The sequence below is a fragment of the Apteryx mantelli genome, chromosome 1 (genome assembly GCF_036417845.1).
Source record: "Apteryx mantelli isolate bAptMan1 chromosome 1, bAptMan1.hap1, whole genome shotgun sequence".
Taxonomy (NCBI): domain Eukaryota; kingdom Metazoa; phylum Chordata; class Aves; order Apterygiformes; family Apterygidae; genus Apteryx; species Apteryx mantelli.
Genome location: NC_089978.1, coordinates 12,590,830 through 12,616,605, shown reverse-complemented (window position 1 = coordinate 12,616,605; position 25,776 = coordinate 12,590,830). Strand labels below are relative to the sequence as shown.

General features: G+C 40.8%; 1 protein-coding gene across 1 annotated transcript in view; it reads right to left on the bottom strand.

Moving 5' to 3' along the window:
• MTNR1B (melatonin receptor 1B) overlaps positions 1–25,031 on the bottom strand; it is a 34,021-nt gene extending 8,990 nt beyond the window's left edge. Inside the window, exon 1 of the mRNA XM_013955970.2 lies at positions 24,800–25,031. Coding sequence (XP_013811424.2) covers positions 24,800–25,031 — 232 coding nt within the window. The remainder of the gene's footprint in view (positions 1–24,799) is intronic.
• Positions 25,032–25,776: the final 745 nt, after the last annotated feature.

Genomic DNA, 25,776 nt, shown 5'->3' with positions numbered 1-25,776 from the left:
TATTATTTTTTAAAGAATTTAAGCTCTTGTAGTTTTTGACTCTTGGTTTAAACATGTAATTTTTTAGTCTATTTAAAATCACCTGTGATAGCTCTATTTTTTTCTTATAATCCATTAAGAAGAATAAATCCTGCCAACCTAATTCAGATGAAACTCCATTCATGTCAGCAGGAATGAAGCCAGCAGAAGTGGATAGCAGCCTGCAGGTGGAGTGGAGAATTAAGTCTTTCACACATTGACATTTGAATTCCCTGTGACACTACCAGCCAAAACCTAGGGTAATCTTTGATTTACTCAGACATGTGTTAATCTAATGTAATGTTCAGTGATGTGTTACTAACAGAAGGTTTAACATAATGCTCCAAGCAAGTTCCAGATGGGTTTTTGTTTTCTTTGAACATTACAGTTTAAAAACGGTGTCACACTCCCTTGCAGTTATGTCTTATGTTTTCAGATATCTGTTGGAAGTACTGCAGACATTGATGTAATGGAAGGGACAGATGGTATATTTTAACTAGAATTACAGTGCTTTAGGGACTCAGACTCAGTGGCAAAAAAGATACTACAGACAGGGAATCAAGGCTGGATCTTTTACCTATGGAACATTGAGGTTATTTCTTTTTAGGTAAGGTATGTTCTAGGAAGCTATTTAAAATATGTGGTGAGTATAATTACTCTATGCTATGTCTGAGGGAAATTCTCTAACATCATTGGGAGTGCTCTATGCAGAGCAGAAGGGCAATATTTACTGTGGGAGTTATCTTTCTATTGTGCATCTACCCACAGGCTCTGGGAGAGTTTTGCATTCAGAAGAAATTCTGACCTAGACATCCTGAAAGTTAGAAACTTGTGTTCCCTGGTAGTTTTCACAGCAAAATATAGAATCCAGACTGAGCAGGCTCAGGACTTAGTCAGCCACTTTCTGGATGACAGCACTAACCTGTTATGCAGAAGATGAGAAGAAGTACTTCTCATTTTAAGATAAAACAATATAAACAACCCCATTTTGGGATATTTCAGGGGAGAATACTCTGTACATCCCTTGTTCAAGCTGTGCTCCAGTGCCAAGAATACAAGATTCACAGGACTAGAAGCCCAGCATGTCAAAGGTAGCTTGAGATTGTAGTTTAGTGACTAGCAGACTGCTGGACTGGGACAGACTTGTGGTCTTGACCCCAGGCTTGGGATTATTGTTTTATGAACTGGAGGTAGAACACACATTTGCAGGAACAGATCTTGGGCGAGATGCTGTAGTTCTCCCATATTGACATAGTCTTGCTAAAAGAGGCACGTAAGTTGCGCTGTTGATGAATACTTTTTTTGAGATCACGATTTTGGCATGCTTGGCAGCTAGGTGTGAATGTAACTCAGTGAGCAAAGTCTCAGGTTCTGTTCTCAGACTTACTCTTCCACTGGTTAAATATGGGGGCATAGGTACTTGCTGTGAGTTTGCTGCCATAAGTTCCATAATCCATAAATTCCATAAGTAGGTTTAAAAAATCTTTCTAATGTTGTGCTGTTAAAAACCCGGTAAAGACTCAAGATTTGTAACTTCTTGGTGTATAATTTTGTTCAGCAATGGCTTCCTCTGGTGCAAGCATTCAGAATGAATAGGGACTATGATGACTCTCTATTGCCACCTAGTGCACCAGCCAAAACAGACTATAAATTGTACCATCTAACACTGCAGAAGGTTTGTTCATCCAGAGCAAAAGTCCGATCGTTATTCAGATAGTATGTTTATAGGGGTGATAAATATTTTTCTGTGGTCCTGAGACTTTCTGGGATTGCAAGAACTTTCCTGGTACTTAGTGCGTTTTTTTTAAGAGGGAGAAGGGGAGGAAGAAGAGACAAGACAGTCTTCCAGAAAATTGACTATTGCCCAGTGGTTAGGACACTTCCATGGTAGTAGACCCTTTTTAAGACCTTGCTTGGAAAAGGGACTTGAACCTATTTTTCCCACAGTCCCAAGAGAGTGCCCTAATCACCAGTCCAGCTGTTCTTCTGGGATTAGCCTGTGTCAAGAATTTCACCCTGGAACCAGAACACATGCGTTATCACTTAGGTTGTAGAGTGCTCTTCATCTATCTCAAAGCAGAAAAAAAAAAACAAAAAACCCACCTTCTCATCATTTAACAGGTGAGAAACAGATAGATGCAGGGACTCTCCCAAGGAACAGCTTTGGAAGAGCACTTAAGGTTCATGAATATTGCTCTTTTATACTAGATAATACTTTTACTGTGTCCTGGCAGATATTAATTTATATTGTGTGAAAAGATAGTTCTTCTTCTATTACCTTTACAAGAACTCTTAGGCACATTAAATACATCACAACTGTATTTGCTACTTTCTTTAGCCTGAATTTGTGTGAAAGGAAATGATGTATTTTTTTTCTCTCTACAGCAACAAAACAATGTTCAGGTCCTAAGGATAATTGTTATTTTCCACCTTCTTTCAGAAAGGAGGACAGGATACTGAAGAAAGAAAATAGTTTTGTGAAAACAAATCCCATGCTTGGTTTTGTTTAGCTGGTTGGTTTTGTGCTTTTTGCTAATATTCACCAGTATTTTAGTTTCATTAAAAAAAAAGAATATAAGAGATATTCAGAATATTCAGAAAATGTGTGAAGTGAATAGGAATGACAACTACATTTTGCTGACTATGGGAGATAGTACCAGTTAGCCAAGAGTTTTGGTTAGCTATGATAAGGTGCATCTTGCAGCTTTGCCTTGTAGACTCTCAATAGCTTTACTAGGGTTCTAACATACAGAACAGTGGAATTAATTTGCTTGATGGCACTCAATATGCCTACATGAATATAAGCTTCAGGTTACCCAAGCCTTAAAGGCTTTCTTCTCTTTTTCAAGTAATGCACTACATTAGGCTATTTCCAAGGGTTCCAGTAAGTTTTTAATGCTTTACATGAATTAAGTAACAAAATAGTAGTCCTAGTGTTGAAGCTTGGTATTACCATTGTATATGCATAGTAATAGCTCTCTGAATTAATCTAATAGGGAGCAAATATATCTCAGAGTTCCAAGTAAGATATGAAAAATAGCAAGGGTTACTGGGGTTTCTGCAAACTTTTACTAAGGCTGTTTCTGTAATGATAGTTCACTGACAAATGCCACTGCTTCTTTGTCAACTACAACTCTTTACTTTCCTCTGATCTCAGATACTCATTTAATCTGGTTGTAGTAGAAACCTTCTACTTGATCTTTTATTAACCTGTAAAACCCAGAATACTCAGACTAACATGACAGCCCAAATTAAAAATGAATGGCAGATTTGCAAGTCTCAAACAAAATCCAGCCCTCTTTCTCCCTACTTTTGAGTAGAGATTTAATAATGAATGAATAGATGAGCTTAACATGGCTAAGACTCCATTACTTCCATAAACTTTGCTACAGAACTTTTGGTGCACTATGAAGTACTGCAATTTTTAGAACAGAAGCACTTCTTCAGATTAAAAAAAAAAAAAAAGCATGTGATGCATTATCCACATTTTCCTGTTGAGTTTGTTTGTTTTCAGGCTAGTTCTCACAGATTAGGCTGATGCTTTTCCCAGTTACTTGGATAAATTTGGAAGGCTCTATCAGAACATGAGGCATAGTGTTGCATGACTCATGTCCTAAACAGTGATTATGTCTTAAACCATCCATTATATCGCTTTCCTTCTAAAAATCTACAAAGTTTGAAACAGTGTGAAGAGGAATATTGGAGCATGTTGTCCTCTCTCACCACTTATCATTTGCTAGCCTATCCCCATACACTGATTTTAAAAATGGCAGTGTCACTAGTCCACCTTACAGATTGGCCAGTAATAAAGTAAATTATCCAATGGCAAGTTGAGAACTGGCATTAAGATTTGGTGAATACATAATTGGCAAGAATATCTTAGAAGCTCTCTGATTTCTATTTATCTTGATTGTATTTGAATAATCAGAGTTTGTGGTTTTTATCCCCTCATTTTGGTACCCATATTCATAATGAAAGGAAAGCAGCCCCTGCATGAGAATCCATTCTGCAAACTGTGATGCTTTGCTGTATCTTTTTATGGGGTTAAATCCTACTTTAACTAATCTAGAACTCCCTTCTGAAGACATCAAGTGATTGGCCTGAATGATGACTTCAAGATTTGATTTATCCATTTAAACAGAACAGAGCATTTTGGCCAGCACTAATAATGTGATCTCCTTTTCTGGAAATAAAGACGTGTAAGTAGTAATTTCCATAGAGATTTAGTCAACTGCTCTACAGGGCTCCAAAAGACTGATTTGCAGCATGTGACGGATATACAACCAGAAACAAGTACATTCAAAGTATGCACACGCAAAGCACAGCTGCAAAAAGAAATCAAACATATAACAGTTATTGCTGCTACATACTTTTATTGGTTCTTATATTCAACTCCCCAACACAGTGGGGGATCTTAAGACAGTACTGGAATTCTATAAAATGGGGTTGGATACACTAAAATAACATAAAGTATCTGGGGACGTCCAATATTGGGAACATTTAGGCTTACAAGTTGCTAGTGCTTCTATGTTGCGCTTTGGAGTCCATTCATTATGGTTCTCTCTCTCCTCTTGTTTTTATTCCTACTTTTTCTTTCCTGCTTCCTATTTCACTGAAGAAGAAAATAGATGACACTTGATGAAAACAACCATTATAACCCTTCAGTGAGAAAAAGTCTTACCCTTTTTATGTTCTTAGCTTTTGGAAGGCCTCATCAGTTTTACACTGCACATGCATATGGAGTTGAATGTCTTTAGAAGCTGTTGTCAGTCTGTGCCATCTGCTTCTTTTGGAAACAAGGCTTTAAAGCAAAGTGCACTGACATGATTCATCTTATAATGATACACATAGGTTTGTAAACAGCATGTAAACAGATGAGTAAATAAAATGCTATTATAGAAAATGAATGTGTGTTCTCTTCTAAAGCATTGGCTGGTTTATGATTCAATTCGATCTGGAAAAAGTGAGTAATGATCGTTTCCTGAATTCAGGTCTTCCCTGAGAACCAGTAAAAGTCTTGCAGGTGGACAGAAACTCCATTCAGGTGGGGCCTGTGAGCCATGAAATTGCTGAAGTAGTTAAATGAAGGGTAGTAGGTATAGGTATATAATCATATAATCATTGAGGTTCGAAGAGATCTCTGGAGATCACCTAGTCCAACCCTTCTGTTCAAGGAAGGGTCGACTAAACCAGGTTGCTCAGGGCCATGTTCAGTGAGGTTTTGAATATCTCCTCCAGTAAGATGCCATTGATTTTGTACCAGATAAGGGGAGGAAGGAAGGAAGGAAGGAAGGAAGGAAGGAGAAGGAGGGAGGGAGAGAGGAAGGAGAAGGAAGGAAGGAAAGAAGGAAAAGGAAGAAAGGAAGGAAGGAGCTAATGAACAAACAAACAACAAACAAACAAACAACTTGATTATTTTGAAAACTGATCCAGAAAACTGTTGTCCATGACAGGTGGTTCTAAGCCCATCTGTGAATATAATAACTCGTATTTTTGCAGTCACTTTATAGCTCTCACAAGCAGCCATAGTAGTTTGCCCTTCAGTAGAGTACTCTGTATTTTAGAAGCAAAACAATCATTTTCTGCCACTGTATTTTACATCAGTAAGATACCTGGAACATGCCAGTGAACTGCTTGATTTCTGCTAATTATTCTGCTTCTAATTTTAGATTTTCTTTCTGTCATGACCTCTAGCTTACAAGATAGAGGCGTATAAGGATACCAGTCCCCTGTTAATCAGATAATTGTTTCATTATCTAAGTTGTAGGCCTTTCTATTTAACAGAAGGTTCTTTAAATATAGTGTTTTCTATCAGGTGACTGTGCTGATGTAATTCAAACAGTGAGAAAGTGTGCTGCTTTGTTTTCTCTTTTGGGAAATTATATTTATGTTTCAATTAAGGGCTGGATCTACTGATGCAGAACATTCATGAGGTTTTACCTCCCAGCTGCTTTCAATAACACTGTACACTGCAAATACAGAGTTCCACAAACACAAACTATTCTCTTGCTATCCTTTATCAAAGGGCTATCCCTTGTTTAACAAAAGAAAAGACTTACAACCAGATGCACTGCTACTACTGCAAACATATCACCAGCTTCACTTTATTTTCCTGTTCAGTCTTTTCAGAACTAGAGCAATAAAGGAAGGGAAAAATAGCGTTTGTAAGCAATAAAAGAAAGACCACATTAAAAGGCACAGGAAATGTACTACCTTTTAAAATACTTACACTGTAAAAAAAGCAAGTTATTCAGAAAATGTTTCCTATTGGAATCTCAGAAATCAGGATGAGTCAAAGCCTGCCTATGCATTGTTAAGCCAGTTCTGTTAATAGAGCTCTGCCAATTTATGTCAAGTGAAAATCTTTCCTCTTAACATATGTCTTTTTCAATGCAATACTTAATTATATGAACACCAGTAATTAAGTTAAAATACAAGCTTTTTAGGAGCAAACTAGTGTCATGCTGGAGCCTTACCTTCGTAGGGAATCAGAAGTGGTACCTTCTTGTAGCACCCTGCAATTTTATTGGTTACTTGTCTTCCAAGCATTCATTAAGTCAAACTTTGCTTAGGTTGTGATAGAATTAATAGGATATCAATGAAAAGGACATTAAATTAATATTCCAAATTGATCCTAAACCTAAAAAGGCAATAGCCAAGGATGGAGCACTGATTAGAAATCTCTCACATTCTCATAGTCTAAGGCTACACACAGATAAGAAATTCTTTCTTAGAACTGAACATTATGAATTAGATTTCTGGGAAAGCTGTGGGAGTCATTTCAACTCTTCAGCTAAGTCACTTTGGCCTCTGTGGTGCTGCCAGTGTTTGGGAGTAAAAAAAGGAATGTAATAGCTACCTCTCTTAGGGTTCCCAAAGTACTTCTCTCTCAGGCTTTTGCAGGTGATTTATATTTACGTTCCATGAGTGAGATCCAGGAAACAGCACAGCATTTTATTCAAAACAGAATGCATGATCAACTTAGATGGAGCTACACACAGAACAGTGTAGTTAGCTGGTTCCTATGAGAAAGCTTCAGGAAAAGTCATGTCTCTGATTCAAAAGGTACTTGCATGACAAGTATACAAGTATTGCTTGTGTAAGGAGATTCACATCTCCTTTTTGTGAATTCTAAGTCTGTAGATAATGATATTAAGCAATTTTGCACATAGTTGTAAAGTGGAGGGGCTATATTTTCTGAAGAGCTTGACATCCAGTAAGTTCCTTGGCTTGTGAACACTTTGGGAAATCTGTTTTTTTTTCACTTCATGTTTATCTAGAAGTGATTGCATGCCAACTTCTTTTGTAAATCTCTCTATATTTGATATGCTGAGTAACATCCAGCATTCTTAGCAGCTCTTGGCTGAGTGAAAGATGCAGTGCTTAAGTCAGAACCTGGAATTGTCAACAGGCAGTCTAGAAGAATGAGGCTAAAATTGCCCTCAGTGACAAGAAGAATGGTTTCATTTCCAAACAGTGCAGTAGCAGTTACTGTGAAGATGGCTTATTACTTCAGAAGGGATTTGCTGAGATGCTTTTAAGAAAATAGAGGAATTAACTATCTTTCACCTTAGGGCTCAAAAGGGTGGTTCTTTATTTTTAAAGGATGACATGGAAGAAAGTACAAAGGTGTGCTAAAGTTACATGCTGTCTTAAGTTTGCAGACTCAGTCCCAGAAGGTTTGTCTGAATGAAGATGGGAATTCCAGCTTAGGTGTTTTGTGAAGCTTTTCCTCTGTAGCAATCCAAAGATTACACCCTGTGTACTCTAGTAACACCAGATTTCAAACAAGTTTGCACAGATGCAGTCTTTTCCTCAGTGTTTCCAGATGGGTGAACTAAGTATGACCTTGCTCAGCTTACCGGCTACCATGAATTCCATTCTGAGGCTCCTAAATATGCCCAGATAGAGACTGGGGTATCTGCCTGATGGCTGTGGATTTCATTTTCATGATTCTAGCCCTACTGATTCTGAATTATTTTACACGCAAAAGTTTCTCTGTAATGTAATAAATATTATATTCTACAGAATGATGTGTCTTTCTCAGAATAAATTTAGCATACATATAGTTTGGGCTTTAGAAAAAAGTTAACTATATATCATTTTATCTTAGCATTCCTCCATCCTACTGAATATATCTTTCTCTTCAATAAAAATGAATGAATAAAAGCAATAGTGTGACAGATATCGCCATTAATATTTAGAATGAGTCCTTGATGTATGATAGATTCTAAAATTTACTTTGTTATTATAATACCAATGGAAAAAAATCATAGCATAATTAAGTGTTGTGAACTTGCAGGTACTAAAATGATCACAGAGGATTATGGTAAAACAGGTTTGTTTATCCACCAACATGATACTTTTAGTGCTGTGAAATGTACCAGCTTAATTGGTGACAGGATTGATGGGTGAGTCACTGTCCTAAAAGGACCTTAAATTACAGGAGTAAGCACAGACAAAACTGGAGCAAACAGCTATTTTTTCAAAGGTAGCCTGTCAGTGACTTATGGTGGAAAGAGATATTTTCAAGTCAGTATTGATGGCTTTTCTGCAAGAAAAATGCTGTGCGCACTGTTCCTTCAGTCTTGACTGGTTGAAACCTTAGTAATGCAAAAAGTCAGGATAACAAAAACTCAATGTCTTATTGTCTCAGCTGATCTGAATAAGGTCAGAAATCAGTTTCCCAGAGGGGGATAATGTTTGATATTTGAACATCTTTCCAGCATCTGAATTGAGACAAAATGTTAAAAAAACTGCAAGCCAACAATAAAAATTGCATATGAAAGAATATTTTCCAATTTTTTCAAAAATTTTAACTTTTCCTATTTAGTTCAGGTCTGTAGAACCACCTTGTCCTCAGGTCTGAGATTTTATTGTTGGGCAATGCTCTATATTCATGTCTAGATCTCAGGATGAGCCTGAAGGCTGTATTTATTTCAGAGTAAACAGCTGAGGAACAAAACTGAAGGCCTGTAGAAGAGCTTTCCAGACGTAATAACCCTCAGAACAAGGTCTCTGCTAAGTTTGGAAGCTCTGGGAAAAGTGTGATGGGATTGATCCCTTAGTCACTGCTACCCTACCCATTCTGCACTTGCTCTGGAATTACGGCTTTTGGCACTGGAAGGTTATTTGCCCTCCATACTTCTGTTTTTTAATTCTGCTATGATATCCAACAAAGGAGATTTTGTAAAATGGATCATATAGGATCAAAAAAATGTTGGTTGGAAGGAGTCTCTGAAGGTCATATATTTCAGCCCCTACCTGAAGCAGATTCCAACTCTGGATCAAATCGGTCATGGCTTTGTCTAGTTGAGTCTTGAAAACCTCTGAGGCTACTCCTCTTGGTAATCTGTTCCAGGTATCACCTTCCTAGTGATTCTTTTCCTGTAATGTCCAAAGTGGACCTCCCAAGCAGAAGCTAGTGGTCATTACCCCTTCTTATATCTCCTCACTGCAATCTATATGAAAATCATAAGGTCATTTCTTAGGGTTAGAAAGATGCATACCATCTAAAATGTAGGCCTGTAGCTTACATGCCCACTCATCCTAGGTTCCCTCTATCATCAAAGGAAAAATTTAGACATCTCCTTAGGGTGGTTCAGATCTTAGGGATGAAAAATAACTTTTGAAAGTGTTTCTCCCTCTCCACTCTTCATTGAAGAAGCATGGAAAGTTTCTAATCCTCACCTGCCTGCCTCAAATCTTGAAGTTCAATAGAATGAGCTTCCTCCTGGACTACAGTTTTCTAGAAGCAATCTCTTGAGCCATGAAAGTGAGCAGTTAATTTACAGTTAACTAATTTACAGTTAGTGAGCCTAGGACTTCAGGTCCTAACAGCTGAATAACTATATTTACTCTTTGCCATGGAATTATTGGTTTTAAAATATATGTCCCCCAAAAGGGTAAAATTCCAGGCCCATGTGCACAGTACTAATATAGTGTGTAGGCATGAAATTGTTCATCCAAATGCTGGAATAGTCAGGTCAGTTTAAAAGGGAGAGGACAATTAGGTATGTGGCTGGGGGAAACTCATAGTCTCTGTCCTTTTTAATAAGTTATGTTCAGTCTATAATAAGCCTGTTAGCTGAACTGAAGGATGAAAAGGTCTTTCTCCAAGCTACTACTTCCTCCTCTGACAAGGTACAGCACTGGAAAGATGCCAAGGTGCATGCATATTGTTTTTAAGGGCAGCTCAAATTGTTCAGTACCTTGTATAAGCCCTGAAATTCCAAGAGTCAACTGTGGTTCTCTTTGATTCACTTTCTTTTTTCTGCTTTTCTCAACATGAACTAGAATTTTTAGTTTGTTGTTGCATTATCTTACTGTGGACAAAAGATTGTAAAGAAATGGCATTCCATTTAGTAAGGAATATGAGGAACTTTGTCATATTTCTAATTCTAGAGGCCACACACTGAAAGAACTCCTTTCTCAGCTTTTTTGACTCTTATTATTTCTATGGACATGCTGTGGAGTGTTCAAATCTTTGTAATTCAGACTAGGCATTCAGCTTAGGTGTAATAGGGTGAAACAAAGTTAGGAGGACTGAAATCTCCATATATTCAATGGAGAGAAGTATGCAACTTGAGCTTTATGACTCAGAGCCCAACACTAGGAATGGGATTGAGTTACAGACTAAAACAAATTATATTCAGTTGTTTAAATAAAGGTATATTCCTGTGGTTCAATAACTGCTAAAATTTGTCATGGAAAGGCTTAAGACTTAAAAGGTGCAATTTAGCCTGTCGGTTAAGAGTGTTCAGATTGTGCCTTTATTTATAAAAAGTTCATCATAACTTTTTGACACTTGCAAAAACTTCCTGGTTTGTTTTTCTATCAATTGTTTGAAGGAGAAGAGTGGCATAAATCACAAGCCTAGATATTCATCCATAAAAGGCTGTGTGACTACTAAAATCCTAAAGAAAAATTGCATGTCAAGTATATTAATAATAATAGCAACTATAAGTTTATTACATGAATATTTTACATGGAAGTCACATTATTACAACATTCCTCGTTTCCTTTGGGAAACATGTCATGGAAGTGTTGTGCTGTGCTGGATTTTTTTATGTTATTATTTAGTTCTGGCAGTTATGTTGAACAGAACATGGCAACACCAGTAGTAATAATAGAATAGCATAAGCTCCCTCATTTACATAACTTCTAAGGAACCCCCCCCCCCCCAACATTTTGACAACTCCGCTTCCAACTGCAAAAAGACCTACTAAGACTTTTCGGATTTCTCTTTTTATCCACACGTTTGGCATCTATATAATTAGAATCATGAGTGGATTAATTTTATTTTTAATCAGTTTAATCAAGCACTCTGTATTTACACTTAAATCTTATATGTTACATATATACTATATATGTATGCTACTTTAATTATTAAATAATATACATGTATATACACACTAAATATATCTGCTAATAAGAATATATATATGAGAATTAGAATTTTTCGTGGTAACACATTTAACCTATTCCATTTTAATAAACTATCCTATAAACAGAACAACCTTTTGCCAGAATTACACTCTAGAGAGAATGAGGGAAGGGACAAAGCTGATATAACTTCCACATTCAGAAAGAATGCATTTTAAGTGTAAAGAGAACTCCAGGTTCCCTAACCATACTTACTATACCAAGAGCTCCAGTCCTACAGTTCTTGGACCTAATCCAGCCTATTTAAAGATGACCAGAGGCTACATGAGCTTTAAAAGACTCCTAGTAGCACTTCAGTTGATTTCAGCAGGACATGAGTAAGATAAAAGGTCTTGATACAACTCTTACTGAAATCCCTATAAAGACTCTCTTTGATTTGATTGTATGTCGAATCAGGCCCAAAGAGCGCAGAATCATTTCTGAGCAATCAAACTGACCAATTAGAAATTAAGGCAGTGAAAATTTAACTAGTTAAATATTATATAAGCATTATATTTAGGCTTTAGCAAATATTTTCTGGAAGAACATGAGTAAAGCATGTTCTTTAGACTCCAGGAATATAAATAATTAACAAAAATGCCTAGTTGCAAAAATGCATCTGAATCTTTAGAACTAAAGTTGAGCCAATGTCTTTCTTGTTTCTTTTTGTGCTGCAAATGTGTGTGGATAAATGTTTTCTGCTTTCAGATATCTTTGTATTTCCAGGCCACAGCTGCGTATAAAAGTGCTAATTTATGGCGAGGGGAAAGAGGGACACAGAAAATCAACAAATAACTTAGACATCCAGAGTGTCCTCTAGGTGGAATTGGGAGCTTCTCACTGAGGACAGCAATTCAGAAAAAGCTCTCTTAGTCTGTTAGGCCATGAAGTACTTCTATTTCTTGAAATTTCAGGCAGAAACTTTCCTTAGTGACTTCAGTTGAAGTTTTCTTTCTTTTCTGCATTTAGTGTGTAGAGATCCACTTCTGTCTAAGGCCTATGCGAATCATGCTGGCATGAGGTCTCCAAAGGAGTTTAGTTTACTTGGCATGGTCTGAGCACATCTGTTCCACTGAGAATGCACCGAGTCCCATTAATAATATACCAGTAGTAACTTTTGAGTTGGTGCCTAGTAAGTGGAGCACTTGCTCAAAAAGTGAGAAAGACTTGAATCCACAACCCCTATACTGTAAGCCAGGGCCATAACCATAAAGTTATGGGTTATCCTGGATGCTGGAGCAGACAAGGCGGCAATATTTCTGGTATAAGAAAAGCAAACTAGAAGATCTTGTATCCTCAGCAAAGAGAAGGTATAGTCATCCTAACTGGAAGACTATGGTACATTGAAGAGTTAGTGATCTGACAGTTGACCTGAATAGGTGGAGGTCTATGCTGTGCTGTACGTACCACTTGGCCATGGATGAATTTAGCTGACTATATCGTGACAAGGAAACCTGAATGCAGGTCCCACTTGGCAGAAGGGGAAGGCGAAGGGATAATGATACTCTTCTAAGACTTCACCCTGCTCTGATAGGTTCAAGAGGTTCAGATGAACCTCTAACATCAGAACACTTATAAAAAATATAGCCAAATGCCTTATACCTACCTAGCATATATGGAATGCGAAGTGTAAGGTTAACCTCATTTAATAGTTTGAATAGCCACATTGTTTCAAGACTACACAGAAAATGTTCAGTAAAATGGATTATTTTTACTTTAATGAAAAGAGCTGTCCAAGCTATGAGGCAGAATGAAATAAAAATACCTAGATTGATTAGATAACAATTATACATCGGTGATAGCCATCTGATACAAGATCCTTTTCACTGTTTGAACTCAAATTAAGTTCTGTGCATAATGAGTTAATTGAAAATTATTCATTGATTTTAGTGGGAGAGGACACTGAGAATTTCAGACAAGGTTTGAGCAAAGCTTAGAGACATGTGGATGTCCTTTACACAACCCTGTCTTTTATGTAGGGGTGTATTTTATGCTTCAGTACCTGCTCTAAACTTGTAATCAGTTAGCAGAATTATATTTACAAGGCTTATATATTAAATAGATATTTTTCCTAATCTTATTATCCAGACTACTAGCTTCAGTGGCTATATGTGATATTTTCTGACAGTAATTGTTGCCCTTATTGTGCAAATGTGCTAATTTAATGTAACAGATGAACAGATGTTTTTCTATAGCAGAAAGATGGCAGTGCTGTGGAAGTGACATGTAATATCAGTATAACCTTCATATAGGTATTTGAACACTCAAAATAATCAAACTAAAGTCCATAAATAGCAGCTGAACAAAACTGATGACTTTGTGAAAAGGTTTATGTTTTTTTCTTCAGACATTTAAACTGTTTATTAAACAGCATAATCAAAAATCTCTGTAATATATAAGTAAGTAAAAAAGAATCCCAGAAATCCAGATCCCAGCAATCGATAGTGTAGGTTGATGGGTGTTTTAGGCTGGTATTATCTGTTGTCGTGTCAAGAGGTAACTGTCCCATCTCTGAGTTTAACAGCATTCATACTTAGCTGAAAAGTCAGGAAAATGTTGGCTTTGTGATATAGCTCACTCTTTATCAGTATTAAGATCAAAAGTAAATGAGATTTCAAAACAGCCATTGTTGTTAAGGAAGTCAATGGAGTTGCACCCACAGTGATTTAGACATGGTATTTCTGTTTACTTTTGCTGTTAGGAAGTCTGTTTCATGCCCATCTCAAGGCAGCAGTTTAAAAACTAGTTCAACTGCTCAGATTTTGGTTTTTAGGAAGGTATAAATTATGGTAGCCTTTCTTCCTTTCTGCAAAGGGAAAGATGGGTTCTGTTAAATCAGCTCAGGATAATGTAGTTGTTCTCATACGTATTCTGAGAATAGCATCTGCCTTCTTGGGAATAAGGCAATTTATTTGACTCTCTACATGAAGGTACCAATAGTGCTTGTAAAGGATATCTAAGAGGCTAAAATCTGGATCTGAATCTGGCATATCTGAAGATAGTGGTACCCAGAATAGATCCAATTCTACACCTTCTAGAGGCAGAGAATAGGCCATCCCTGATTTTAGTGAGTTGAACATGGCCTTTTATAACATTCTCAGTAGAATGGCTCAAGCTACCTGGTGAATATGTATCTGCAAAAAGCATTTGAAAAAATTACTGCCTTTTAAAATGAGCTGTAACTGCTCTCAGTGAGCAGATTTGCTCTCTTGCTGATTGTGTCAAAGAGCAGTGTGAACCCTTGAAGAGTTTCTGCTGGTCTATCCAAGAATAGAGCTTTATTGCAGACAGAACATGCCTCACAGTCAGCAAGGGTTGCAGAGGAAAAGCCTGTCCAGAGTCCAGGGGAGAGCTGGCAGTAAAGGGAGGGCTGCTAAAACACAGGGGAATTGCCATATTACAGCAAACTAGAAGTTCTTCTAATTTCCTGTCTCTGAGGTTATGTTTCAGGCAGATACAAGTAAACTTACTCACACTCTGAGCTTTAAAAAAAAAAAAAAAAAAAAAAAAAAGCTTTGTGACCACATTAGAGTAGGATCTATGGAGAGCCTAGGTATGGTATTGAAGGTGAAGTGTCACACTAACACCATCATACAGTTTTCTTTAAGCTCAGAGTATGGTTAGAGTGTACTCATGGCAGCTGCAATACACAATGTAAACACATCCTCAGGCTCTTCAGTTAGAGGTTCAGGTATTTATCCAGGTCATCTGAATGCTTATCATTTTGTTTCTTCTAAAGGTAAGAACACCAAGATCCCCAATTATCCAGTGGAGTAGAGATCAGCATTTTCTTCTAAAATAAATACAAGTGTCTTGGAACTGATCTTGGTTATATGCTTCCTATTCATTTATCAATAAATTGATCTATTCCTCTACAGGATAAAAGGGAACTGCCATAATGATTTGTCATCCAGTAAGGTATTACCAGGTACCAGAGGAAGATGATACAAAGTAACCCATAGATGTAGAAAAACCTGCCCTCAGATTAGAGTTTTATCCTAATCCTTAATTGCTAGAAGCTGGTTTATGCCTACCGCTAACACATTTTATACTCTCTAATTTTTGGTATCATTAGCCATTATAACATTGAACACTCAGAATATTTACAGAATAGCCAACAATTCTTTAAATTTTGCCAAATTCCTGACTTTTACAGTTCGCTTAGAGTTCAAAAAAGCATCTTCTTTTCCATCTTAGTATTTTTCATCTTCAAATTTTATTGAACACACTGTCGGTCTTGTGTCATAAGACTCAGAAAAAAGATCATACTAATCTCTCTTCTCTATGCTACTCATTATTTTGTGTACACTGTTATGCAAAGCCACCTCCTACTGCTTTTGAAGAAACTGTTAATCTCATCATCGTTCTCTATGTAAAGACTGATGCAGAAGGTTTTTTTTTTTCTTAAACAATGTTTGTACACTCTTAAATGCTTCTTTCAATCCTCTTAGGCCACTGATTTCCTTACAATCTTTCTACTTCCAAAATATTTTAAAACCCTATATTCTTTAGATTTCTTCTCATCTAGAATGCCCTTAGGTCTCTGATTTACACATCAAAACTTACTTGCAAGGCTTACTTCCCTTTTCTGAAGGATATTTCCTCTGTTCAAGTAATTACTTCTAATTTGCAAATGAAGCTTTTCTCCTTGCTTTCCTGCTTTTTGGATTATTTTTGGATTATTAACAGGTTAACAGAGTTTAAAGGCACTATTTTATAAATACAGTGAAGAAGTTTTCCTCATGTTCAGATGGAAGCGTCTGTGTTTCAGTTTGTGCCCATTGCCTCGCGTCCTGTCGCTCGGCACCACTGAAAAGAGTCTGGTCCCATCCTCTTGACACCCTCCCTTCAGCTACTTGTACATATTGATAAGATCTCCTCTCAGCCTTCTCTTCTCCAAGCTAAACAGGCCCAGCTCTCTCAGCCTTTCCTCATAAGAGAGATGCTCCAGTCCCCTAATCATCTTTGTAGCCCTTCGCTGCACTTGCTCCAGTAGTGCCACATCTCTCTTGTACTGGGGAGCCCAGAACTGGATGCAGTACTCTAGATGTGGCCTCACCAGGGCTGAGGAGAGGGGGAGAATCACCTCCCTCGACCTGCTGGCAACATTCTGCCTGATGCACCCCAGGATACCATTGGCCTTCTTGGCCACAAGGGCACATTGCTGCCTCATGCTTAACTTGGTGTCCACCAGCACTCCCAGGTCCTTCTCAGCAGAGCTGCTTTCCAGCAGGTCAACCCCCAGCCTGTACTGGTGCATGGGGTTATTCCTCCCCAGATGCAGGACCATGCACTTGCCTTTGTTGAACTTCATGAGGTTCCTCTCCGCCCACCTCTCCAGCCTGTCCAGGTCTCTCTGAATGGCAGCACAGCCCTCTGGGGTATCGGCCACTCCTCCCAGTTTCGTATCGTCAGCAAACTTGCTGAGGGTGCACTCTGTCCCTTCATCCAGGTCATACCTTTGAAGGCTTATTAACTCAGCTAGTTACTTTTTCAATGAAGTCTCACAGAAAAGATGATGGAATCAGTGATGAACTTATCCTATTTCCCCACCCGGAAGAGAACAGAAGTGTAATTAGAAGTATTAGATGAGTCAAGGCTGGGTGATTCTAGAACTGGTGTACAAGGGTTTGGGATATTGACCATTTGGAGGGATTTTCTGAAAAGATAATTCATATCTTGATAGACAGATTTCATCTAAGATTATGGGATACTAGTTTGCGATCCAACCTGGCAGAATGAATAAAAAGAGCTTGAAACTGAGAGATGCAAAGAGAGCATGGCAAAGATTCATATAATTTCTTGGTTTAGTACACAGGGCAAGGGGGAAATTGGCTGGGGGAAAGTGATGGCAACAAATATGGACAACTGGAGCTTAGAGACTGAGGAAGTTGACTGTAAAGAGTTACTGATTTGATTGCAGTGGTAGTCAGAAAAGTAATAGACCAGTAAAAGAGTGCAAGGAACCTATGCAACAAAGTAGGAAATCCAAAAATAGTGAAAAACACGAATGAGATATCATGGCAATAATTCTATTAGAATGGAATTGCACCAATGTTTGGAGATGAGAAATATTAACTCAAAGTTATATAGTCTTCACAAAAGACAGAAAAAAGGATGAAGGTTTTGAGGTAGTCCTGTGCATTAATAAAAATGGCATTTTAAAGTGCCATTAAATTAAATGGAAGGATAAACAAATCAGATGTAACTAAGGAGTTTTGCTTTAAAAGGACACATTTCAATAAATGAAAGAAACTAATTAGGAAAATGAAGTAATCTGTACTGAGGAGCTTAGGGACTTGAATGTGAAGGAAGTTTGACATTTCTTTATATTAAAGATACAAAAAAAATATTTGGAACTTGCATCCAAAAGAGGAAAAACTGTAAGAATGTGTTCCAGATCCAGCTGGAAGAAATGTCTCAGCAAGGATGCTTGGGCAAGAAGAGAGGCTGGAAGGAACAGGAAAAGACAGATCCACCAAAGATTCGCCAGACAGAGCAAAACTGGATAAAATGGGAACTGGCAAAAACCTAAACTTAATTGGCTTTTCAAATACTTCCAAAACAAATAAAAATCCCTTTTGCTACATTGATGAAAAGACAAAGGAAAGAGGAGTTACTGAGGGAAGGAAAATCCAAACAGAGATTTAAAATCACTTCAAAATGATCTCTGGTATGAAGAAAAAATTTTGCTATGGTTTTTAATAAGGACAATAGTGGTGGGCCTGAGACAAGGCAGGCTGGCAGGTGAGAAATTATCGTATCCACAATGAAGTAAAAATGCCTATGGGTCCAAGAGATTGGATATACCTGGCAGGAAGAATTTTTTAGTGTCTGTTTTCTCAGAAACAGTGTAATGGGTTCCGACAAGACAGAGAGCTACATGTGGGACATGCAAAAAGAGGCAGGATGTGTCCTCTGATTCTCAGTCTTGGTAGGAAAGTACTGATTTCTTTGAGACTGTGGCACAGAACTTGGCTCCCAGATGCATCCCAAAGAGCAGTTTTGCCATGGCACCCCTGCAGCCCTGGGTGCTCCCACGCTTTAGTTTCTTTTTGCATGAATGGTGCTAGCAATGCATCAGGAAAATAATCAGTCAGGGAGTAATGAGAGAACTAAAATACTGTTAGTGACCCCTAAGAGATTCATTTTTCTATCATAGACCATGTACTAACATAGCACCTTTATTTAAAGAGGAGGAGGTGGAGAAGATGAATGGATCAGGAAATCTTCAGGCTTGTTAATCTCACCTCAACAGTAGACAAGGCTACAGAACAAAATTTGAAAGAAAGAAGAACTAAAGACACAGGTAAAAGGCAAACACAATAAAATTCAATGAGTTTATAAGAAGAGGTTGTGCCAACTAATCCGATCATTTCTATTTAATAACATCTGAACTTTCTGTAACTGGGAAGGTTGTTCTGGTCTGGCACAGCTTTGGAAATGCATTTGCTAGGGTACCACACAGACTGTGGCTACCAATGCATGGATAGCGAGGAAAGGAAAATGTTGGACCACAGGGAGATAACCTACACTGGACTAATTTTATCCAATGCAGAAGTATTAGGTCACAAAACACAGAGAGAACGAATGAAATTGGGTGATAATACAAAGTTGGAAGCCCACATCAATATAGAGAAAAATCAAGGGAAGATCTCTTTTCCTTGAGGAATAAAAGATTAGAAAGTGTATGGAATATAATAGTATGAGGTCTGAGGTCAGGTGCTGAAGGAAAAATGATAATTTGTGGACTGAAATGACAAAAGAAAAAGAAGAGTTGTATTAGTAAGTGACAGTACCAGTAAGAGTCCACCATATTATGCTATCACATAAAAGGAAAAGATGCCAAAGATGTATCAAGTATTATCCAGGGAAGGGTAGCATAGGACAGCACAGGGTGCTTATGTTATTTTGTTTAAGGTATTGGTGATACTTCATCTGTATCACTAGGAACAGTTATGATTACGCCTGTTTAGGAAAGATGAATTCAGCTGGGAGACGTGAGCTGAAAGGCTTAAGACAATCAGGAAAATGAGGAGCTTGTCTAATTAGAGGAAACTAAAAGTGTTTGCCTTGTTTATTATGGAAAAATGAAGGTTGAGGGAGAATATGTGTTTGTTTTCTATTAATATGGCATGAGAGTTATCACCATGGAGAGAAATGATCTACCCAAGTTAAATGCCAATGTTGGCTCTACAAATAAAATAAAACCCACTATAAATCAGCAACTAATAAGTACAAGCTTAAAATAAGAAATTGTTTTGAACCATAGAATTATTTTAAAGAAATAAAAGAGCTCTATTTTGTTATAAGCATTGGGTTCAATGAACTTCTGTGAACACTGAAGTCATATTCCCATGAATTCCTTAGTGCTGGGCAGCTTCAAAGCTAGAAATCGTGAAAGAGAATGTGAAGGCCTGGCTTGCCACACACAGAGTCCTAGGGCTAAGGATTCCAAGGACTAAGGGTTCAAGAAGCCAGTAGTACAAAAGTTCTGCCAAGTCTGCTCCTAGCTGAAACCATAAACAGTGGGATCCCAAGCTCTGCCCAACAAATTGTATTCTTGTGAGTATCATTTCTGATATTAAAAGCCAATTTCACCAAGCAGTTTCAGGATCCAAGAAGTACATACAAGTATTGAATATTTCAGTTGCATCAGAAATTAATTTTTCTTTTTAATATCAGTCTTATTTGAAACAAAACAATCTTTTGGAAGACAGGGAGTGAGGAAGGGGAAAATGCACAAATTTAAAGATGGAGCTTGACAAGGTTCTAAAAAAATTACATGATGGATTGCTGCTGACTTCATATGTTGATTTCATCTCACCTAACTGTAGATTTCTACATCAGAGCTACATCCCTCTTGCTTCCCTTTGTAGCTAGTGGAGAGAAAGAGGCACTGTTAGGGGCTGGATCCTGTCAATCCTAATGTAGACATCAAAAAGGGGTTGGATGAAGTATGCTCTGAAGATGCTTATTTCTCTCCATTGACTATAAAAAGAGTCCAAGGAAACAAACTCAGAAGCAGCTATCTCCACTGTCATCTTCTAGAGTTAGTTGAGATGAATCCCACCCCAGGAGAAAATATGTTATGACCCTTCACTGTTCCAACATGTAGGAATAATAACAGGGAAGAAATAAGGGAGAGGCAGAATAGAGGAGAGAAATAACTGAAGAGGAAGAATAACTGAAAACAGCAGATAACAATGGAGAAAACATATCCTCAACTATTTTACAGAAGGAAATATGGAGTGAAGGATAAGAAAGGAGAAATAGCAAAAAACAAAAGTGCAAGATTTGGTTGTTTCTAAACTTTTTTTATTTGGTAGAAATTTGAAAACCAGAATTACAATTTGTGCAGGAATGTCCTATTTTGTACTGATGTCTGTACATATGAGTAGTACTGTCTATGTCTACAGCCACACACGCACACACCCATATTTAATTATATGTGCAAATACACTTACACCCCTGTTCTCACAGGTAGAAGAAGAAGCATGAACTATAACTTAATTTGTGTTATAGAACCACCCTGCAATTTCAGTGGAAATCAGAGTCTTATTGTGCCATGTTAACTGTCACCTATAAAAAGGAATATAGCAGAGGAAGAGAGTGAAGAAGGTTGACACAATGCACTAAAAATATCAGTTTCCACTAATGGGTTTTTGGCAGTGCCCTGAGGTTAAAGTTAAGCCTTCTGCCAAAAGTCAAAGGGTCCCAAGTCCTCACTATTCTCTGAAATAATATGTAAGTTAATGGACCTAATTCTGACCTCTCACTGATTTTATGTTGGCTTAACACCAAAGAAATACATATGATTTGCTTTATCTACCTCTTATGGGGGATGCCTTGTCAGGTTCCCACCTGCTGAAGTTCTTCCTGGTGGGTTCTTGCCCCAACCCCTAATGTTATGGCTATAGCTATAGAAACATATCCTGAAATTCTTAAAAGCATCTAGTGATTTTAATGGCTTGATAAACTTTCTAGACACTTGACCATCCAACAATGATTGTTTAGCACTTGCGGACTTTAGCACTTCAAAAGTTTAGCACCTTAAAAGCTGCCTCCAATTAGGCATACTTAAATGAAGACGTCCAAAAATCAATAGTCCCTTTTGAAAATTCAGTATACAAAGCCAAACAGGAAGACAGCACACACAAAGTTTTATTTAACTTTGTAGTGTGTTGGACAAAGTTACTTCCTCTCCAAAATTAGAAGTGATAAAAGCATTAATTTCTGTAAATTCAACCACTTTTTAGAGATCCGAAATTGCTCAGATTCTCACAAAAAGGCTGGGTGCAATTATATAAGAAAACAAGCATGTTGATTCATACCAGTTATGCTCTGCATTGCTTGGAAGAGCCTTCACAAATTCTCCTCTACTCCTCCAAAAACAAATTTAAACATGGGAAAGAGACTTCTGTATGCTATGAAACAATCTTTGTTGTAATGCTGGCAAAATTCCTACTGTTTAAGGAGTGAATGAGCAATCTCTAAAAGTGCCAGTCCTACCCATTCTCCACTTCTCTTCTGCTGAGCATAATACTTAACAACATAAAGGCTAATGGGTCATTTTATTTCACTCCATTCTTATGCCTCATAATATATGACAACATTAAAATAGATTTGATCATGCTTTAATTGTATGGAGGGTAATTCATAATTAAATTGTTTGCAATTATCAATTTTCTCTGTAAAACCTAGGACAGAATAGTATTGTTAAACCTTGGGAATATGTTATAGCCTTGTTTTGCTTTTTGAAGGGAAGATTTATTATTTGTATTACAGAAACAAGCAGAGTTGCTTACTTTGCTTCTCATACATCCATGGCTTATTTGAAGTCCCAGACTCTCTTCCCTATCCAGGAATCTCTTTAGCTTCTTCAAAGAGAATTGAGTTAAGATCTCTTTTCCTTTTTCCTTCAGTCATCCAGATCCCTTGTCTCCTGCTACAACTATTCCACTAGCTCCATTTTGTCTCCCTCTGACATCCCTTATTACCAGTCTAACTCATTTCATGCCATCTTTCTCACCATTTCACTTTCTCCTGCCTCTCCTCCCCTTGCCAGTATGAGCATGTTGCTTCTGATCTGCTTAGAAAGAAACATCTAAGTTCACCTGCCTATCCATCTTCTTTCTTTCTCTCAGGTTGAGGGCTCCCAAGCCCTGCCTCAGCCCTCCACCGCCTCCCCGTGCTCTCCATGCCTCCACCCACAGGTCTTCGCAGCCCTCTCTCACTCTGCCTCCTCCTTATGAAACTCTCATCACAACGGCCTCTCTGGTTATTTACCTACTCAGCCTCTTTCAGCTTGGGGCTACCCATTCAGCCTTTTCCCATCAGCTTTCCCGCGATGTAAAGCAAAGAACTGGCAACTTATAAGATATTTAATTTTATGAAGATTACGCCAAAGATTACTCCTTGCTGTTCATCACGATGCTTACCAAGGATCAGGCGATCTTTGTGACAGGGTGAGTGACACCACATTAAGGGTGATCCTAGAAGGAGGTCAATTAGCAGATATTTGAATTAGGTATCGAAAAGCTCTTAGGATGCCACGGAGCACTTTGATCAGTATCTTGAAGCTTAGTCTTCCAGGCAAACTCTTCCGCTCCAAACCCTCCTCCTCGCTGTCGCTTGAATGGAGGAAGCGGTTCAGAAGAAAGTTCCTCTCCTGCTCCCCCGGCGGCCGGGATTTGATGCCTCGGGATGAGCTCTCCCGGGACGCGCCGGCGGAGCTCAAGGGTTAATTTCTCGTGTGTGTGTGTGGGGGGGGGGGGGTGCGCTGCCCCGCGCCGAGGGACGGCGGAGGGCGCTGGGGCCCCCGCGGAGCGGAGCCGCCCCCCCCCCGCACACACACACGCCCGCCGCGGTGCGCGCAGCGGCGCTCGGCAGCGGCGCTCGGCGCGGGGCAGCGTCTCAGCCCTTTACAAACCGCTTCTGCTCTTAAACCTCAGGCCGTTCAAGGCAAGTGCGAGCCAACGCCGCTTTCCACTTAGCAGGAGCTCCGGTCACATCGCACCCGAGACACCACAGCGCTGTAAGGGAGCGGGGATCCTCCCGGGCGCGGAGCTCAGGTCACGGTGAAAGCACCTACGGCACTGGGAAACACCAGTCCCCAGTTCCCCCTCCTTCCCCGCGCTTCCCGCCCTCTCTTAGGTGGGACGTTAGACCAAAGTAATGCGGAGCCCGTTCACTCAGTGAAGGCAGCGCTCTGCCTCTCGCTTCGCTCAGCTCTCAGCGAAGTTTTGTTACGGAGGTCCGCGTGCGCACCGCAAAAAGTGTCACTCGAGACCTGAAGAAACGAGCCGTTTCGGGAACTTCTTGGTGTAACGAGAACGTTAGTAGGAACAGGACTATCTGCCTGGGCACTGCGTTTTGCAAGAATAACACCTTGCACTACATGTCGATACTTAACAGCCAACCGAGTGCATGTATGCGAGGACCAGCCTAACTGTGCCTTATAAGAGAGCTGTTAGACTGAAACCGGCGGAGACTGTCCGCAGGGCGGGTGGGACAGAAAGTCTCCATGCAGTGGGACATTGATGAATCAGAAGGCAGTTAGGAGAAGGGAGGCAGATCAGAACAGCTGCCACTAGCTACAGAGTCTTGTAATCGAGGCGTGTGTAACTAGCCCAAAGAACAAAAAGCAAGTAAGTTTAGCAAATACAACACCCACCGGCACATCTTAGCACTCAGAAAGAAAAACTATAGACACGATTCGAAAACCCAGTTTATTTGCCGCTTTTTGGTTGAAGAACATTCACTCAGACAAGAGAAAGTCGATTTCATAGAAGGCTACTGTGAACTCCGACGAGAGCTCCGGACCTTGGGCTGAGCCTTCCCCCCCCCCCCCCCCCCCCCCGCCAAACATGCATAGCACCTCATCTCGAGAGTACTCTTAAGTAAGGCTTAAAGTTCCTCCTTTCTTTCTCTGATAGCTTTGGGCGCACTTTGTTATTTTATCAGGTTGCACTTAGAAGACTCCCTTCTCATTAGCTCCACAAAGACTACACAATGCCTCATTAAGATCCACTTAACGAGCTGCATATCATCCCTTCGCAGCGAGCGCAGGGTGCAGCGCAGGGGCGCGCTGGCAGCGGCACCGGAGGAAGGACGGGCAGAGGGCCGAGAGCTCGGACGGGCACTACGGGGCTGAGCGCCGAGGGAGGGGGACACTTCAGGGCTCCCCGCGTTCAGCTAAAGCCCAGCGGGACTTCGCAAGCCGGCTAGACCCCGCAGGGCGGCTGGAAGCGGGGAACGAGGGTGCCCCCGGGGCGCCGGGCGTTCGCTGCTACCCGCCCGGGGCGGATCTGCCGCCCGGCGCCCCAGGCCGCCCCTGGGGCTCTCCAGCCCTTACCTGAGTTCCTCAGCTTGCGGTTCTTGAAGACGGAGACGATGACCAGCAGGTTGCCCAAGATATCCACCACGGTGGTGAAGATCAGCACGCTGGAGAGCGCCGTGACCACCCAGGCGGGCCGCGGGCCAGCGGCGGCGGACGCCTCCTCCTCCTCCTCGGCCCGCTCCGCGAGGCCGAAGCTGCCTCGCCCGCCCAGGTCACAGCAGTTCCTCAGGGAGCCATTCTCCAGCATCGCGGCCACCCCAGCCCCGGCGCGCTCCGCTCCGCCTCGCCCCGGCGGCCTCCCCCGCCCCTCGCGCTCCTCGCATCGACCGGCCCGCGCTGGCCCCGGCGGCAGGCGCGGCGGCCCCGCTGACTGCCCGCGCGGGAGGGCGGGAAGGCTTTTAACGGCCGCGCCGCGCGCGCACGGCCCCCTCCGCTCCCCCTCCCCCGCGGAGGCGCCGGGGGCGGGGCTAGGGGCGGGCGGCGCGGCCCGCCGGCGCCCCCGGGGCCGCGGAGAGGCGGGGCGGGCGGGCGCTCCGCCCAGGCCCCGCCCACCCGGGGGGCCGTCGGGGGGGCCGTCGGGGCAGCCGCGCGCGCGCCGGGAGGGGGGCGGCGGCGGCGGTTGGCGGCGGCGGCGGCGGCGCTCGCCTCGGCGAGGTGAGGCCAGCGCGGGCGCGGCACGCGGTGGGGGAGTGGAGGGGGCACCCCGCGCTGTGCGCCTCCCGGGCCGCCGGCGGGAGGGCGGCTCTCGGTGCCGGGGCGGAGGCAGCGCCCGCAGGGAGCGCGGCGGGAGGAAGCCGCCGCGCTCGTTCGTCCGCCGTGGCTCGGGCCGCGAGTGGAGAGCCGGCAAATCTGCGGTTTCCGCGGCTGAGAAACGTGTTTCCCTGAGGCTCAGTCCCGTGTGCTCCCAGTAGTGCCGGGCCAAGGAATCCCCCCTTCCCCTTCCCAACGCCCTCCATCTGCTCCCTGGCTCCAGAGGCTCAGTTATGAGCTGT